Below are 15,924 nucleotides of genomic sequence, written 5' to 3' on the forward strand. Positions count from 1 at the left end.
CTAGTCCTAACTATTAATCAGCAAACAGTGGCACAGCTGGGAAAAATGGCCCAGCCTGTCTTGGTGCCTGTGTTGATGGTGGTAATGACTACTGCGTATGCTGTGCACTCTGCTGAATGCTCTATTTACGTGTCTGGTTTTCACCATCCTAACTTTACATACGAGGAAGCTAAGGCCCTGAGTTGAACCAGGATTGCAACCCAGGCATTTCTGAACTCACTGACCTTTTTCCCACTATGATGTGATCTCTAAGTCAGTGACAGAGCCTACTTTGATGGATATACAGTTGACCCTTGAAGAACATGAGTTGAAACTGCTCAGGTCCACTTATACGTGGATTTTTTTCAGTACTAAATACTCAGTACTACACGATGCGTGGTTGGTTGAGTCCATGGATGAGGAGCTACAGATACGGAGAGCTGATTATTAGTTATTTGTGGACTTTTGACTGTGAGGCGGGTCGGTGCCCCTGACGTCCACCTTGTTCAAGGATTAACTGTATTTACTTCATGTTACATTGCTTTTTGACAGTGTGAGTGTGGATGTGTGGTGTGTCTACTTGTGCATCTCTAATACTAAAACCCTAGCTACCCATATATGAGATGGTACATTATTGTAAGAAAATTGAAGAGAGAGGCAAGTAAATGATTAAAGGCATTACAGTCACTCTAAACCGAGTCAATGGGGAATTTCTTGGTTGTAGCATTCATTCCATACTTCAGTAGCTATAAGTGCTTGAAAGATAAATTGATAAACTTGATCAAGTTGACAAAATACCAATGTTAGTAATGAGCAGATGATCTTATAGAAAGACAAACGTGGAGTTGAGACAGCTCTGCTGTGACTCACTGTCAACAGCACAGCCTGTGTTTTCTTAGTTTGGGAAGGACTGACCCTGTGGGCTTTAGAGATAGTGTGGACTAGGGCAGGAGAACAGTGGAACCTTCTCTGAGATAGTAAGCTTTTCTTTGTTGTAGTCTGAGTGTGTATTTTGTGCTTTACTTTTTGGTGGGAGGCTGGGGGAGGTTTGAGGAAAATGTGATCTGACATTTTCAACTTGAGAGAAAATACAGGCTAAGTTTTTGTGGGTTTTTTTTCCCCCCCCACCTGTGAGAAAGTGGATTTAGGTGAGAGGGAATTTAATTTAGCCTTATCCACTTATCACCATTATTTCCATTATGTAAAAGCATTTATTAGTGTCATTAGGGTTGAAGCTATGGGAAAAGAGGGCGAGCTAGGAAGAACATGGACATTACTTGAAAAGGCCTTTGCCTTCGTATTCCACCATGGCTACTTCCATGTAGCTTTTACAAACTCTTGCCACATAGGTGAATGCCTACCTGATGTGGCAGAGGGAAGAATTAAGAGAAATGCTGTGTAAGGTGTGTACTCCACAGTGGGCATTCACTACGTGGTAGCTATTAGAATGAAGAGGCCTGTTAGAACAATTTCAGTGAAAGTTTGGCAGAATTTGCCTCCTCAATACACATTGAGATCATGCCATATGAAGCAAATTTTTCCTTTCATTGTATACTTCCCTGGTTTTTCTTAAATTTTTTTAACCTCATCATTAACTTTTGAAGAATTTATATAGAAAAATTTCTTAAGCAGATGCCTTGAGTTTTGTTCCATGCTTCCATAGTAATTTATGAACATTTTCAAAAGTTACAGGGAAAGGTTTCATGTAAACCCCCAGATTTAAAAAGCATATGAAGAGACAAAGTGAAACATCCAAGTTAATGTTCCATCATTTGAGAAACCACTCTTCTTTTTCCAGGTTAATTGATGTAACCTAAAAACTTCAGAGTAGTCAGAATAAGTGTTTCTGTTGTTATAGCAGAAGTACACACTTTAACCCATTCCATTGTTTTGGGGATTAGTTAATGGGTAAATACCTGTTGAAATTATATATATTCCATTTCTCTTGACCGGGGAGAGACAAGAAATCTATTTAAAAACATGTTTAAATTTTGGTTTGGTTGATCATTCTCTAGTGAGGCTTGTTTTAAGAGTTGGCCAGAAATCAGAGCCCTGTGGAGAAACAATGGGGCCTGTTAGGTGGAAGCCGTGGAATGCTTTCCTACATTTTGTTCAGCCAGGTCGGCTGAGCTATGAGCATTAGCTTCAACTGCTTCCCTTTGGTAATTACAACCTGATGTTAAACTAATGCTGTGCTTCAACCTTCAACGTTGTAGAAATGATGAGCAGGAAGGAACATGGGGCATTGCCCTGTGCCTGGGTAGACCAAGAATCAGACCCATTTGGCGGCCAATAAGAAGAAAATTGGAATCTCTTTCAAAACTTTAAATCCTCTGGAAAAATTGACTTTTCTATAGGAAGTTAGGAAGATGTTTCACAGTGAACAGTGTGTGTGCACACAGTGTGTGCATGGGTGTTGGGAGCTTCTGTGGAAAAGAGCAGAGGACTTACGTACCCATTCTGTTTTAATTTCTATCATCATCAGATTTACAGTAACTTTATTTTCATTTTATGGCTTATTTTGTCTGAGGAGCGATTACAGACAAGGTTGGCGATGGTAAATTAAAGAGATGTACCCTCCCCTCAAAGCATTGTGCAAGTTTTCTCTTTCTGAGTCCTCTGTCTCCCTGTTCTGCATTTTCTCTTGGATTTCTTTCCTTTGTTTCTACGATCCTGGCATTGTGACCTAATAGAACACAGGATTAGCAGGATGAAATATGTGTCCTGTTCAACACTGTATCTCTAGTTCCTTGAAAGGTGTCAAGCACATACTAGGCATTTATTAAAATTTGGCTGACTTTTGGAGTCATTTTTATCTTGTGGAGGGAGGAGGGCAAAGGAAAGTGTTTGAGGATCTTTGAGGTTCTTTTCTAATCTAAAATTAGAGGATTCTCCTGTACTGTTCATACTGCTCCTTAAGAAGGAGACCAAGAGAGAATATAAGTAAGTTTCCATAAGCAATCATTACCAAAACAGTGGGGCACACTTTTTTGGGATTTAGCATTCTATTGAGTAGAATGCTATTCTTCACTTCTACAGAAAAATGATAGTTGATTTGATAGTTGATTTTCATAGTAATAATATTGAGAAGATGTCACATCTAGAAATGACTTCTGAATCATTGATAAGGATTAAATTATGCACATTACATTATATGATTTTATCACACAATTATTGTAGTCTGTCTTTCTAAATTAGTAACCCACTTTTGTCATATGTAACAACTTTTCTTAGAAAATCACATTTGCCCAACCTTTGAGCACAAAACTGAACCAAAGTTAAGTGGTTATATTCCTACACACTCTTTGAAACTCATCAGGTTTACAAACTTGGACTAACAGTTGTTTTGCTTTGTAATAAATATCTGATTATCAACAGCACAGATTCTTAATCCTTTCTCGTGCCATGGAACCCACTGCCAAACTGATGAGCATTTTTAAGTGTAAAATATAAAATTCATAGACACAATCTAGAACAGCCTGCCTGTGTTTCCATGGATGTATATGTGTCTGAGAAGCTGGACTGAAAAGATGTTATTGGCTGTGTCTTCTGTGCTGGTCAATGGAGAGGTGCTGGAGGAACAGCAACAGTTATTCCCGTTGATTCCTGCTGTTAATAGCTTTATTAATATCTTTTTTAAAAATTGAACAGTTGATTTACAATGTTGTGTTAATCTCTGCTGTACAGCACAGTGATTCAGTTATATATATATATATATATTTATATATATATATACATTTTAAAAACATTCTTTTCCATTATGATTTATCTCAGGACATTGAATATAGTTCCCTGCACTATACAGTAGGACCTTGTTGTTTGTTATTAATATCTTAAAGGCAGCTCAGTTTGGCACAAATTAAACCATCAGATTGCTACTTACTGTTTATCTTCCAACAAATATTCTGTTCCTTAAAACAGCATTTCCATCTAGTCTGAAATAATTGTTTGGTCCATTTTATTAATTGAAACTCTATGGATGTAACTCTTTTCACTTGTCCAATGTTCTCATGCTCCGTACATATCCTGGGGAGTATTAGATTTGATTTTTGATCTTCAGATGTGGTTCTTTTTGGTATTTAGGTTGGTAATATACAATAAAATATGACAAAAGGCACAGCATTTCTAGTGAGAGTACTTGGGTATGAATCTTGTCACCCATTTAGTTGGCCTTAGGTTAATTACTTAATTGCTCCTGAAGATTCTTAATCCAGAATTTAGGACTATGATGTTGCCTATGTTAGAGGATCTTCTGAGTATTATGCGAGTTATGTGCCGAGCACTTTATACGTTATTAAGTTGCTTAGCTCTTTCTAAATAGGGCCTCTCTGCCCCTCAAGCTAGGGTAGCCAAGATGTGGTAATGGAGCTGGCACCAGCTGAGGACCCAACACCAGTTCTGTGGTTCATAAGATGTGTCTCAAACCTTGCTGGGCTTCCTTCTTAATGTCCCCTCAGCTATATAGCATTACATACTTTACTGAAGACGTTGGATTAAAAGAGATACCACAGAAGATGTACTTGTTTCCATACTCCTCTCCAGCCTTCAGTGGTTTTAGTTATAAATCACTCGACAGTCACCTGGAAAGAGCCCTGTCTGTTTAGTAAAGTACTAAAAGTTGATTTGATTTATATATGCCCTAGTTGTGCTCCTTTTTCCAGATTAAAGATTTATGTAAGTGTGAGTGGTTTTTCTGTGTATAAAAGTGTTAGTACATATAAAGCCACCAGAGTGAGGCTTGCCATTTATGAGGGTATCTCCTTATACTGGTCACCTCTTTTCATTTATTTATTTTTTAACATCTTTATTGCAGTATAATCGCTTTACAATGGTGTGCTAGTTTCTGCTTTATAACAAAGTGAATCAGTTATACATATACATATGTTCCCATATCTCTTCCCTCTTGCGTCTCCCTCCCTCCCACCCTCCCTATCCCACCCCTCTAGGTGGTCACAAAGCACGGAGCTGATCTCCCTGTGTTATGCGGCTGCTTCCCACTAGCTATCTATTTTACGTTTGGTGGTGTATATATGTCAATGCCACTCTCTCACTTTGTCCCAGCTTACCCTTCCACCTCCCCATATCCTCAAGTCCATTCTCTAGCAGGTCTGTGTCTTTATTCCTGTCTTGCCCCTAGGTTCTTCATGACCATTTTTTGACTTACTTCACTCTGCATGACAGACTCTAGGTCCATCCACCTCACTACAAATAACTCAATTTCGTTTCTTTTTATGGCTGAGTAATATTCCATTGTATATATGTGCCACATCTTCTTTATCCATTCATCCGATGATGGACACTTAGGTTGTTTCCATGTCCTGGCTATTGTAAATAGAGCTGCCATGAACATTGTGGTACGTGACTCTTTTTGAATTATGGTTTTCTCAGGGTATATGCCCAGTAGTGGGATTGCTGGGTCGTATGGTCACCTCTGTACAAGTTTGTCTGTAAGGTTCATGCTCTAAAATACTGAAGACAAGGGCCATATCAGTACCTTCAACTTGGGATTCCCCATTTAGCAACCTCAGATTTGTTATCTGGATCTAACCATTCCCTTGTCACTCTATACCTTAGCCATTGCCTGAAGTTGGCATGTGCATTAAAAATTATGCACCAGTGGAAAATTTAAGGTTTCTAGGTATAAATGAGTGTGTGGGTAAAATGTTTGGGGAATTTTTATTCGTTCATGAATCACCTTATTACTTAAATCCTTAAATTTGGTTACCTGTGAAGCATATGAAATTAGTTGTTTACTTAATCATTGGCAAGAACTGTTTCAGAAAAGTAGCTAGAATTTTCAAGGAACTTTTTTTCTTTTCTTGATTCAGAGAGGATGTTGATTATCAATCTGCAACTACTCTGCAGGATAATCCTTTGATATTATATAAAGGGCTTTTAGAAACCCAGAAATGTCACCAATAATTTATTTTTCCATTCTGCTACAAAAATAACCATGCTATGCGGCAAGAGGAGCTGGTCCTAAACCTAGAGGGTTTATTGTCTCAGACCATTCATGATAATGTTACACTGGAAAGAGCAGATATTATTTCATCAGTGTTGGGCTGTAACAGATGTGAAGAGAAAGGAGATTGAGAAGTAACATTTGATGTTTTCAGCCACAGTTATGATTATTAAGTTTGAACGGACAGAAAAGTAAGTCGGGAGATTTGAGAAATACATTGAATTCTGCCACGTTTTTAAGTCAAGTAACTTAACTTCATCTGTAAAATAGAATCACTACTTGGCTCCTGTAATTCTTTGGTTGCCCTTTGAATATTCCTTTATCCTCATTTTCTCTTTCTTCTAAGGTACTTGGTGATGGTGGGAGGAGTTTCATCCATCCATAGGAGCAAAAAGGGGGTTGGGCTGGGGAAAGTACAGTCCGTACGTTTTAAGTCTCTCCCTCCGTGAAGAACAAACTTGCTTTTCCTCTTTTGTATTGTTTACTATATTAGAAAATGCAGAGTGAGGAGTCAGTGCAGAAAGGAAAGGTGAGAAATAATGCTTCTTTATTCCTGGTTGGTGAGAATAAAGTAAAATCACTCAACTGCATTTGGATTTGAAGTAGAACTTATATAGGAAATGTGTAAATTTTCTGTGTCTTTCTTATAGTAAAATCATACTTATTTAAAATAAGAGTGTCAGGGATAACAGATCTGGAATTGATTTTCTGAAACTTTAGAGTATGATGTCTAAACTAAGATATATACCTGAGTTATGGGGTGGGTTGAATTTGATAAAGAATGTGTTAAGAACTTTTTCTAGACATCAAATCTAAAAGAGAAAAAAATTTTTTTTTTGCTTGCTTTTCCATTCATTTGTTGGTTAGCTAACATATATTGAGAGCCCCCTGTGTACCCGGGTGTCTTGAGGGACTTGGAGTTGGTGGGAGACACAGATCTGTAATCTGCGTTACAGGACAGAGATGCTGGTGGAGAGGTGAGCACCAGTCTGGCTGGCAGAAGCCTGGACTGTTTGCCTGCCCGTCCCTCTGTCCATGCAGCTGTTTCATGTTGCCCAGACTTTTCTTCTCCTTGTTCACTGCTCAGTTTTAGCTGAGACTTCTTCCCTTACCAGAATGGCCTGGGAGCCCTCTTTTAAGTATGTTGGCCACAGTTAGGAAGTGAGTCTGAGCCCAACTTTCACAAACACATTAGGTCCCAGTTTTCTGTGTGCAGCAGCTCACTCAAGCAATCCAGATTTGCACGCTACCTGCATGCACGCGGGCTCACGTGTGTCCACAGGCAGTCTGTTCTGCCCACATCTGGGATCATCACTGGCCATTGGGGCAGCCTGTTAAAATTTTTCTTTGGCCTCCTACCATTGAAGTTCTTTTGATTCTTGTTGTTTGCAGCCCAGAAGAAGTAGAAGGAGAGAGTTTTAGGAACTGAGGAGTTTCGTTAAAATTCCTGTGGAGCATTTCAGTTCAATAAGGAGAAGAACTACCTTCTCGGTTAACACGAGAAAGGATCATCAAAGCATAAGTGTTTTTAAGATGTCCACTTTAGTTCTCGGACTCAAAATTGCACCCCGCCTCCCTCCCCCGTCACTTCCCCCCATAGCTCTCTGACCTTGTGAGTGTTAGCTTAACTTTACTGAGCTTCATTCCTTTTCTGTCTCAAATGGGGGAAACTGTATTTGCCTCCCAGCGTTGTTGGGAAGATTTAGTGAGGTGGTAATAGTAGTAATTGCCAGGTAAGGTTTATCTATTATGTATCAGTTACTGTTCCAGGACCTTAACATGCTGCTGCCTTATTTCAGGTAGAAGATATTAAAGCAGAGCAGCAGGTATTCAATAAATATTGTTTGTATCTTGAATCCTTTCACATCTCTTAATAACCTATTTCTAACAGTTCATTATTTACATATTTATTTCGCAGCATACCTAACTCCTGTATGATTCTTTACATAATGAAAACTTGGGAGTATAGACCAGAATGAAAATCTGGTTCTGCAGTTGAACTAGTTGTACATTTTCATCATGCTGTGCCTTGGTTTTCTCATGTACGACGGGATGCTAATATCTAGTTCTCCAGTAGTTAAGGAAGTCACATGAGGTAACAGGTGACAAGCAGCTGGCAGGCCACAGGCACTGGCTGTGACTTGCTTTCTCCTCTCCCTCCCTGCTGCTCCCATTAGCTCTCCCTTTTGCTGTTGCCCCCAGGCTATCTCATTTTGTTTCAGCAGTTCTCTTGGTCATACTTCTAAAAACACTGGTGTAAGGAAGGCATACATTCTCTCGGTTTAATCTTTCGTGCCTCATTTTCTAGCCTCTCATCCATGTGTATCAGCCACAGGATAGCAGAGGACACTAGGCACATAGAAGTTCCTCAGTAAATACTTATTGAGTAGAATAAAAGGACGTGATAAAGATTCAAACTAACTGCTGTTTGCCATCAAGCTTTCTTCCTTAGCTAGAGGAAGGTGGCTGGGTTTAGTCCAGGAGGATAAATGCATTACTTTTTGAAGAGAGGTTTTTTGCGGTTTTTGCGGTGCGGGGGTGGGGGGGGGTTGTTTGCTTTGTTTTTTGTTTTTGTTTTAAGCGGACAAGAATGGTAGAACTTAAGATAGGAGGCTCTGAGAGGTGGCGTGTTAATTTGCTAAGGCCACCATAACGAAGTGTCATAGACTGGGCGGCTTAAACAACAGAAATTACTTCCTCACAGTTCCTCAGGCTATCAGTTTGGTTTCTTTTAAGGCCTCTCTCATTGGCTTGTTGATGGCCTTCTCCCTTTGCTGTCCTCACATGGTCTTCCCTCTGCCTGTCTGTGTCCTAATTTCCTTTTCTTATACGGATATCAGTCATGTCTGATTAGGACCCACCCATATGACCTCATTTTACCATAATTACTTCATTAAGGGCCCTATCTCCAAATACAGTCACATGCTGAGGTACTGCGGGTTAGGACATAAATATATGAACTGGTGCGGGGCAGGGAGGAGGACACATAATTCAGTCCATAACAGGTGGCAGCCTTGAGGACCTGGCACAATGATGTTTTCCAAGGATCTGTGCTCTCTGGAGAAGGTGAGTGTTCCGTTGAGTCACAGGACTAGAAAAAAATCTAGATGAAGAATACTTGGTTTTCATTTCTGAAAAAACAGTACTTTGTTCAGATTTCTGAACAGAACTCACTAGGACTCAAGCTAATTTTTCTCTTTGTTTTTAGGCTAGACAAATCTTAATGTTTAGCACCTATTTTTTCCCCACTTTTGAATATCCAGTGCTTAGCTCATAGTGTGTATCAGGAAATAGTTGTTGAATTGAGTGCAGGTGATTTGTCTGCCTCTGGACATTGTCCCGATTTCATTCACCCCAAAAGGAAATGAATTGTCTTTTCCATGGTCGTTTATGAAGACTAAAGGCACATTTTTATTGTCTCAGGATTTTTAGACTGAACTCTCGCTGATGTCTGAATTCTTCTGCTACAGTAATATATTTCTTTATGAACTGTATTTTTTAAAGAATGTTATTGCCACCGTTTCCTGAGTTGCTTATTATTTTGTGCGTTATTGTCGCTCCTCAGACTTTGGAGGAACATAGGCATAATTTCCTTAGACATAGATCAAAACTGCATTTGATAATTAAATATGCTACAGTTTGTGTTATGGAAGAACAATAAACAAAATACTCGGTACACATTTTTTGATTTTTGTTTCTGATTATTTCAGAATATTTCATTTCATAAAAATATTTTTAGTCATAAGGTAGGCTTTGATTGGCTAAGGAGCAGGTTTCCAAAAGTATCCCCTCACACGTGTACATGTAAATAGACTTCTTTCACAAATAACACAGAATAATTTAAGATAATTACATATGGGACTATCAAACAGCCTTCATATATGCAGGCAGTTTGCGGTTTCAAGAAGCTACTTAGTTCTCTAACTGGAAATCCATTTTTTGGTGAATAGTAATTTATACTTCAGATTTATTAATGTTTGTAATTAGTGGACATATTTATTCTTATAAAATATAGTAGTAAAAAGATAATGTTTCAGCTCTGTATCTCTTTTTTTTGTTTTTTGTTTTCCCCCTTGACTGGAATTCTTACTTTTGTTAGTGCTTTTTGCCCAACTTTTTTTTTTTAAGCACTTTAACAAGTCAGAAACGATATGATGAAATGAAAGTAGTTTCTCTTCTTCGTAACTACCCCTGTTTACAAGCCCAGGGTTGTTCTTCACATTTAGTGAGATCCCTGTTCTTCTTGTACTACCTCAGTCAAGTCTGTACAGACTGCTTGATCATTGGAAGTTTTACGTTGACTGAAATAATGTAGGTTGTAAGCTTCTAGAAAACAAATACTTTGCTTATCTGCCCTTCCATTGTCTAGCACGGGGTTGAAAGAAGATTGTATGAAAGAGGGACATCTGGAATATGCCTTACTTTTTTCTTAATAGCTAGTGGCAGGGCCGAGGGAAAGAAGACACTATAGAATAATGCATGTTTATATGAGATGGTAAGAAAAACCCATATTTATAATAAAATTATAAAAAATGCGCTACCATATTCATGCTTTGTGTGTTAGACAAAATAGAAGATGCTTGAAATAAACAAATGGGACCTAATCAAACTTTTGCACAGCAAAGGAAACTATAAACAAAACAAAAAGACAACCTCTGGAAGGGGAGAAAATATTTGTAAATGATGCAACCTACAAGGGCTTAATTTCCAAAATATACACACAGCTCATACAACTCAATAACAACAACAACAAACAAACAAAATCCCAACCAAAAAATGGGCAGAGGACCTAAACAGACATTTCTCCAAAGAAGACATACAGATGGCCAATAGGCACATGAAAAGATGTTCAACATCACTAATTGTTAGAGAAATGCAAATCAAAACTACAAAGAGGTATCACCTCACACTGGTCAGAATGGCCATCATTAAAAAGTCTGTAAATAACAAATGCTGGAGAGGGTGTGGAGAAAAGGGAACCCTCCTACACGGTTGGTGGGAATGTAAATGGTGCAGCCACTATGGAAAACAGTATGGAGGTTCCTTAAGAACTAAAAATAGAGTTGCCATATGACCCAGCAATCCCACTGCTGGACATATATCTGGAGAAAACTGTAATTCGAAAAGATACATGGACCCCAGTGTTCATAGTAGCACTATATACAGTAGCCAAAACATGGAATCAACCTAAATGTCCATCGACAGATGAATGGATAAAGACGATGTGGTATATATACACAGTGGAATACTAGTCAGCCAAAAAAAAAAAAAAAGAATGAAATAATGCCATTTGCAGCAACATGCATGGACCTAGAGATTATCATACTAAGTGAAGTAAGCCAGACAAAAACAAATATCGCATGATATCACTTATATGTGAAATCTAAAGTAGGATACAAATAAACTTACTTACAGAACAGAAGCAGACTCAGGCATAGAAAACAAACTTGTGGTTACCAAAGGGGAAAGCGGGGGTGGTGGAGGAGGGATAAATTAGGGTTTGGGGATTAGCAGATACAAACTATTGGGTTGACCAAAAAGTTCGTCTGGTTTTCTCGTAAGCTGGCTCGAGTAGCACTTAGTTGTCTTTAACTTCATTCAAAACAATGTTAGATTGTATTGTGACAGCTGTCATATCAGCGTGCATTAAAAAAAAAAAATCAAAATTGGTGAATTTTTGCGTAGCCATTTTAATATTGAAGATGGAAGAAAAAGCAACATCGTCAGCATATTATGCTTTATTATTTCAAGAAAGGTAAAGATGCAACTTAAACGCAAAAAATTTGAGCAGGTACTGTGACTGATCGAACGTGTCAAAAGTGGTTTGCGAAGTTTCGTGCTGGAGATTTCTGGCTGGACGGTGTTCCACTGTTGGGTAGACCAGTTGAAGTTGATAGCGTTCAAATCAAGACATTAATTGAAAACAATCAACGTATACCACGTAGGAAATAGCTGACATACTCAAAATATCCAAATCAAGCATTGAAAATCATTTGCACCAACTTGGCTATGTGAATCGCTTTGATGTTTGGGTTCCACGTAAATTAAGAGCAAAAAACCTTCTTGACCATATTACCTCATGGGATTCTCTACTGAAACGTAACGAAAATGTTCTGTTTTTAAAACAAATTGTGACAGGCAGTGAAAAGTGGATACTGTACAATAATGTGGAATGGAAGAGATCATGGGGCAAGCGAAATGAGCCACCACCAACCACACCAAAGGCCGGTCTTCATCCAAAGAAGGTGATGTTGTATATATGGTGGGATTGGAAGGGAGTCCTCTATTATGAGCTCCTTCCAGAGAACCAAAGGATTAATTCCAACAAGAACTGCTCCCAAGTAGACCAACTGAAAGCAGCACCTGATGAAAAGCATCTGGAATTAGTCAAGAGAAAATGCAGAATCTTCCATCAGGATAATGCAAAACCGCATGTTTCTTTGATGACCAGGCAAAAACTGTTACAGCTTGGCTGGGAAGTCCTGATTCATCCTCCGTATTCACCAGACATTGCACCTTCAGATTTCCATTTATTTCGATCTTTACAAAATCCTCTTAATGGAAAAAATTTCAGTTCCCTGGAAGACTATAAAAGGCACCTGGAAAAGTCCTTTGGTCAAAAAGAATAGAAAGTTTTGGGAAGATGGGATTATGAAGTTGCCTGAAAAATGGCAGAAGGTAGTGGAACAAAACAGTGAATACGTTGTTTAATAAAGTTCTTGGTGAAAATGAAAAATGTCTTTTATTTTTACTTAAAAACTAAAGGAACTTTTTGGCCAACCCAATGCTATATATAAAATAGATAAACAACAAGGTCCTACTGTATAGAACTGGGTACTATATTCAGTATCCTGAAATAAACTATAATGGAAAATAATACATATATATGCATATGTATAACTGAATCACTGCTGTACAACAGAAACTAACACAACATTGCAAATCAACTATAATTCAATAAAGAAAAAAACAGAAGATGCTTTGATGATAATTATTAGTGTATACATTAGAATTTCTAGTGTCATGGTTTAAGCACCATTTCACATATACCTGTAACTTAGCAGCCTAAATGAGGCTAATGTGATTAACTTGCCAAGGCCAGGAAAGGGTTACATTTAATAAAGAATATGTAAAAAGCTACATCCTGAGCTTTAGTAGGGAGTATGACTCAGAATCTTAATTTTAAGGAGTTACTATTGCTTTATTAATGAACTGTTAACATAGTAGTTAATTCTGAAGCTATTATATTAATAGGTTCATTAATAAACAAAGATTGTTTTTCTTAACATAAAAATTAATGGCTATTGGGCTTCCCTAGTGGCGCAGTGGTTGAGAGTCCGCCTGCCGATGCAGGGGATGCGGGTTCGTGCCCCGGTCCAGGAAGATCCCACATGCCGCGGAGCTGCTGGACCCGTGAGCCGCTGGACCCGTGAGCCATGGCCGCTGAGCCTGCGCGTCCGGAGCCTGTGCTCCGCAACGGGAGAGGCCACAACAGTGAGAGGCCCGTGTACAGCAAAAAAAAAAAAAAAAAAAGATTAATGGCTATTAATTAAAATTAAACCTATCTTGTTCACTGAAGTACAGACTAATGTTGATAAACTTGCCATTTTGTCTCAAGCAGTATTTTAGGAAACAAAGCTTACTATAATTTTTTTATTAGAATGCTTTAGACATGATTAAGTCATTTTATTTTGGCCTATAATCAGCCTCCTGAGATGTAATGAGAAGTCTATTTCAATACACAAGTTTAATTTTCAGTTTTTTGTTTGTTTGTTTTTTTAAACAAAATTTCCTATCAGTGTATGTACCTGATTGTCTTAAGCTAGATTAGGCCATCTGGTCTCTTTGGAAGCCTGGTTCCGGCTTCCAAGTTTATTCTTGTGGCGTCATTGTCCCCTTTTCTGCAGGGCCCTAATGCAGGGGCCATGCTCTCACCTGTCCCAGCCCTACCAGTTCTTTGAGGTCCCTGAAGCCTGCTTTGATTCTGCCATTTCATGCTCTTGTTCTCTGTACCCCACAGCTTTACCTTTGGATTATGGTTTCTGTTGTATTTTTTCTTATCTTGTGTCTCAACAAAATTGTTTGCTCCTAGAGCAGGTAGCATGCAGTTGGCCACAGAGGCAATAAATATTGGCTTTGTACTGCCTTATGTTACCTTCCTTGGTTGAATTTTTAAAAAATCATTTGAAGAAAGTATAGATAGAATGTTGATTGGCTCACTCTGCTCACAGCAGGTCCCCGGTCACAATGTCTCCTTCACAGCACTCGGTACATCGTCAGGACATCTTGGGAGCGAAGGTGTCCTCGATTTGGGATTGCTCAAGTGTTTGAAGGGTTGGGATCCCTCATTTCATCCACAACCTTGGTTCCAGATTAAATGGCCTTTAGGTACTATTATGGGTTCTGAAGTTAGTGTTACCTTGGTTTCCTGAAGCCCCAGTGTCATGGAACTGTGCTTGCTAAAGCAGGAACGGGGTTGGGTGTTATGGGGCAGACGTGGAATCTCAGCCCTCTAAGGCATATTTACGTGGCCCAGAAAGTCTCTTCTTTCTGGAAAACCACCAGCTAAAATTCATTTAACTAGTTGAATTAGAGAATCAGAATTCAACATGCACTAATTTTTTTTTTTCCTATGGAGGAGAGAAGATTAAAGTTAAGGAGGAAGTAATTAAATACCATATACATTCACAGGATATTTACTAATAATGCATACTACGTTCTTTCTGCTGTTTCCTTTAGGTGATTGAAGACAATACTGGAGTCCGCCGGGTGGTGGTCACACCCCAGTCTCCTGAGTGCTACCCCCCAAGCTACCCCTCGGCCATGTCTCCAACCCATCACCTACCCCCCTACCTGACTCACCACCCGCATTTTATTCATAACTCACACACAGCTTACTACCCACCTGTTACTGGACCTGGAGATATGCCGCCTCAGTTTTTTCCTCAGCATCATCTTCCCCCTACAATATATGGTGAACAAGGTGAGTAGATTGCTGGCATCGGGAGCTGTTGGAACTGGTTACAACATTTAAGTAGCTTGAGAGAGCCAGTGAGCAGCTTTGTTTCCTCTGTAATAAACATGGTAGAGGAGGTTCTATCTGCTGTATAAAGCTCATGGTAAATTCCTAACTTTCTTTGTCCTGAATTGTGTCTTGCAACTCTTTCTTTCTTTATATGTTTTCAAATTCTGCCCTCATCCCACCCCACAGAGAGCAGGTAGTGGGAGAGCCACTTCTTATTTCAGAAAAGAGGCAGTAACCTATCATATGTTCCCATGTCCTGATAACATATTTTTATGTGAACGTGGCCCAAGACAGAACTGCAGCACATTATTTCTTAGGCATTCATATGGTCTAGCAGTAGAAGGGAATTTACAAAGGGTTTTATGCCCCTTTTCCAGTGATAGAAGACTGCGAGGTCTTGGTAAACTTTGGGTTTCTTGGATGCTCTGTTGCAATCTTGGCGAACTCCAAATCCCCTGACTGTTGGTGTGGTCTTCCTGAACGCTGTTTTTAGTTTAAGAATAGCCATTAGTGCAGCCACAGTTTCACTGGTTGTTAGGCAAATATTTACCTTGAAATGAAAAAGAATCTCAGAGATACCGACATTATTTCTTTTTAGTTTTGGCCTTGGTGTTGGTTTAGTCTAAAGCACTTCTCTATCAAAATGGATACTAAGAAACCAGACAAGTGAGGATAAAATTAGACTTCAACCTCTAGGACTTTACAAAGGGATTTTCTTCTGTGTCTGACTGTGAATTGAAGTGTTTTATTGTTTCAAACACTTATTACATTGGTTTACAGATAAATTGTATGAGAAATACCTGTTAGTTTTGGAGGAAGTTGTCACCTTACCTTCTCTCATCAACTTTATATATATATATATATATATATATATATATATATATATATATATATATATGTATGTTTCCCCCTGTATGTTTATACCACATTGGAATATTTTCTTATTAACAAGAGAAAA

The 15,924-nt window shown here is 38.7% G+C and overlaps 1 protein-coding gene across 3 annotated transcripts in view; it reads left to right on the forward strand.

The window, feature by feature from the left end:
• Positions 1-15,924, forward strand: part of FNDC3B (fibronectin type III domain containing 3B) — a 358,179-nt gene that overhangs the window by 193,676 nt on the left and 148,579 nt on the right. For all 3 annotated transcript variants that reach the window (XM_067738062.1, XM_067738064.1, XM_067738065.1), the window contains exon 5: positions 14,681-14,924. In XM_067738062.1, coding sequence (XP_067594163.1) covers positions 14,681-14,924 — 244 coding nt within the window. The remainder of the gene's footprint in view (positions 1-14,680; positions 14,925-15,924) is intronic.

Source organism: Pseudorca crassidens, chromosome 5 (assembly GCF_039906515.1).
Source record: "Pseudorca crassidens isolate mPseCra1 chromosome 5, mPseCra1.hap1, whole genome shotgun sequence".
Classification (NCBI taxonomy): Eukaryota; Metazoa; Chordata; class Mammalia; order Artiodactyla; family Delphinidae; genus Pseudorca; species Pseudorca crassidens.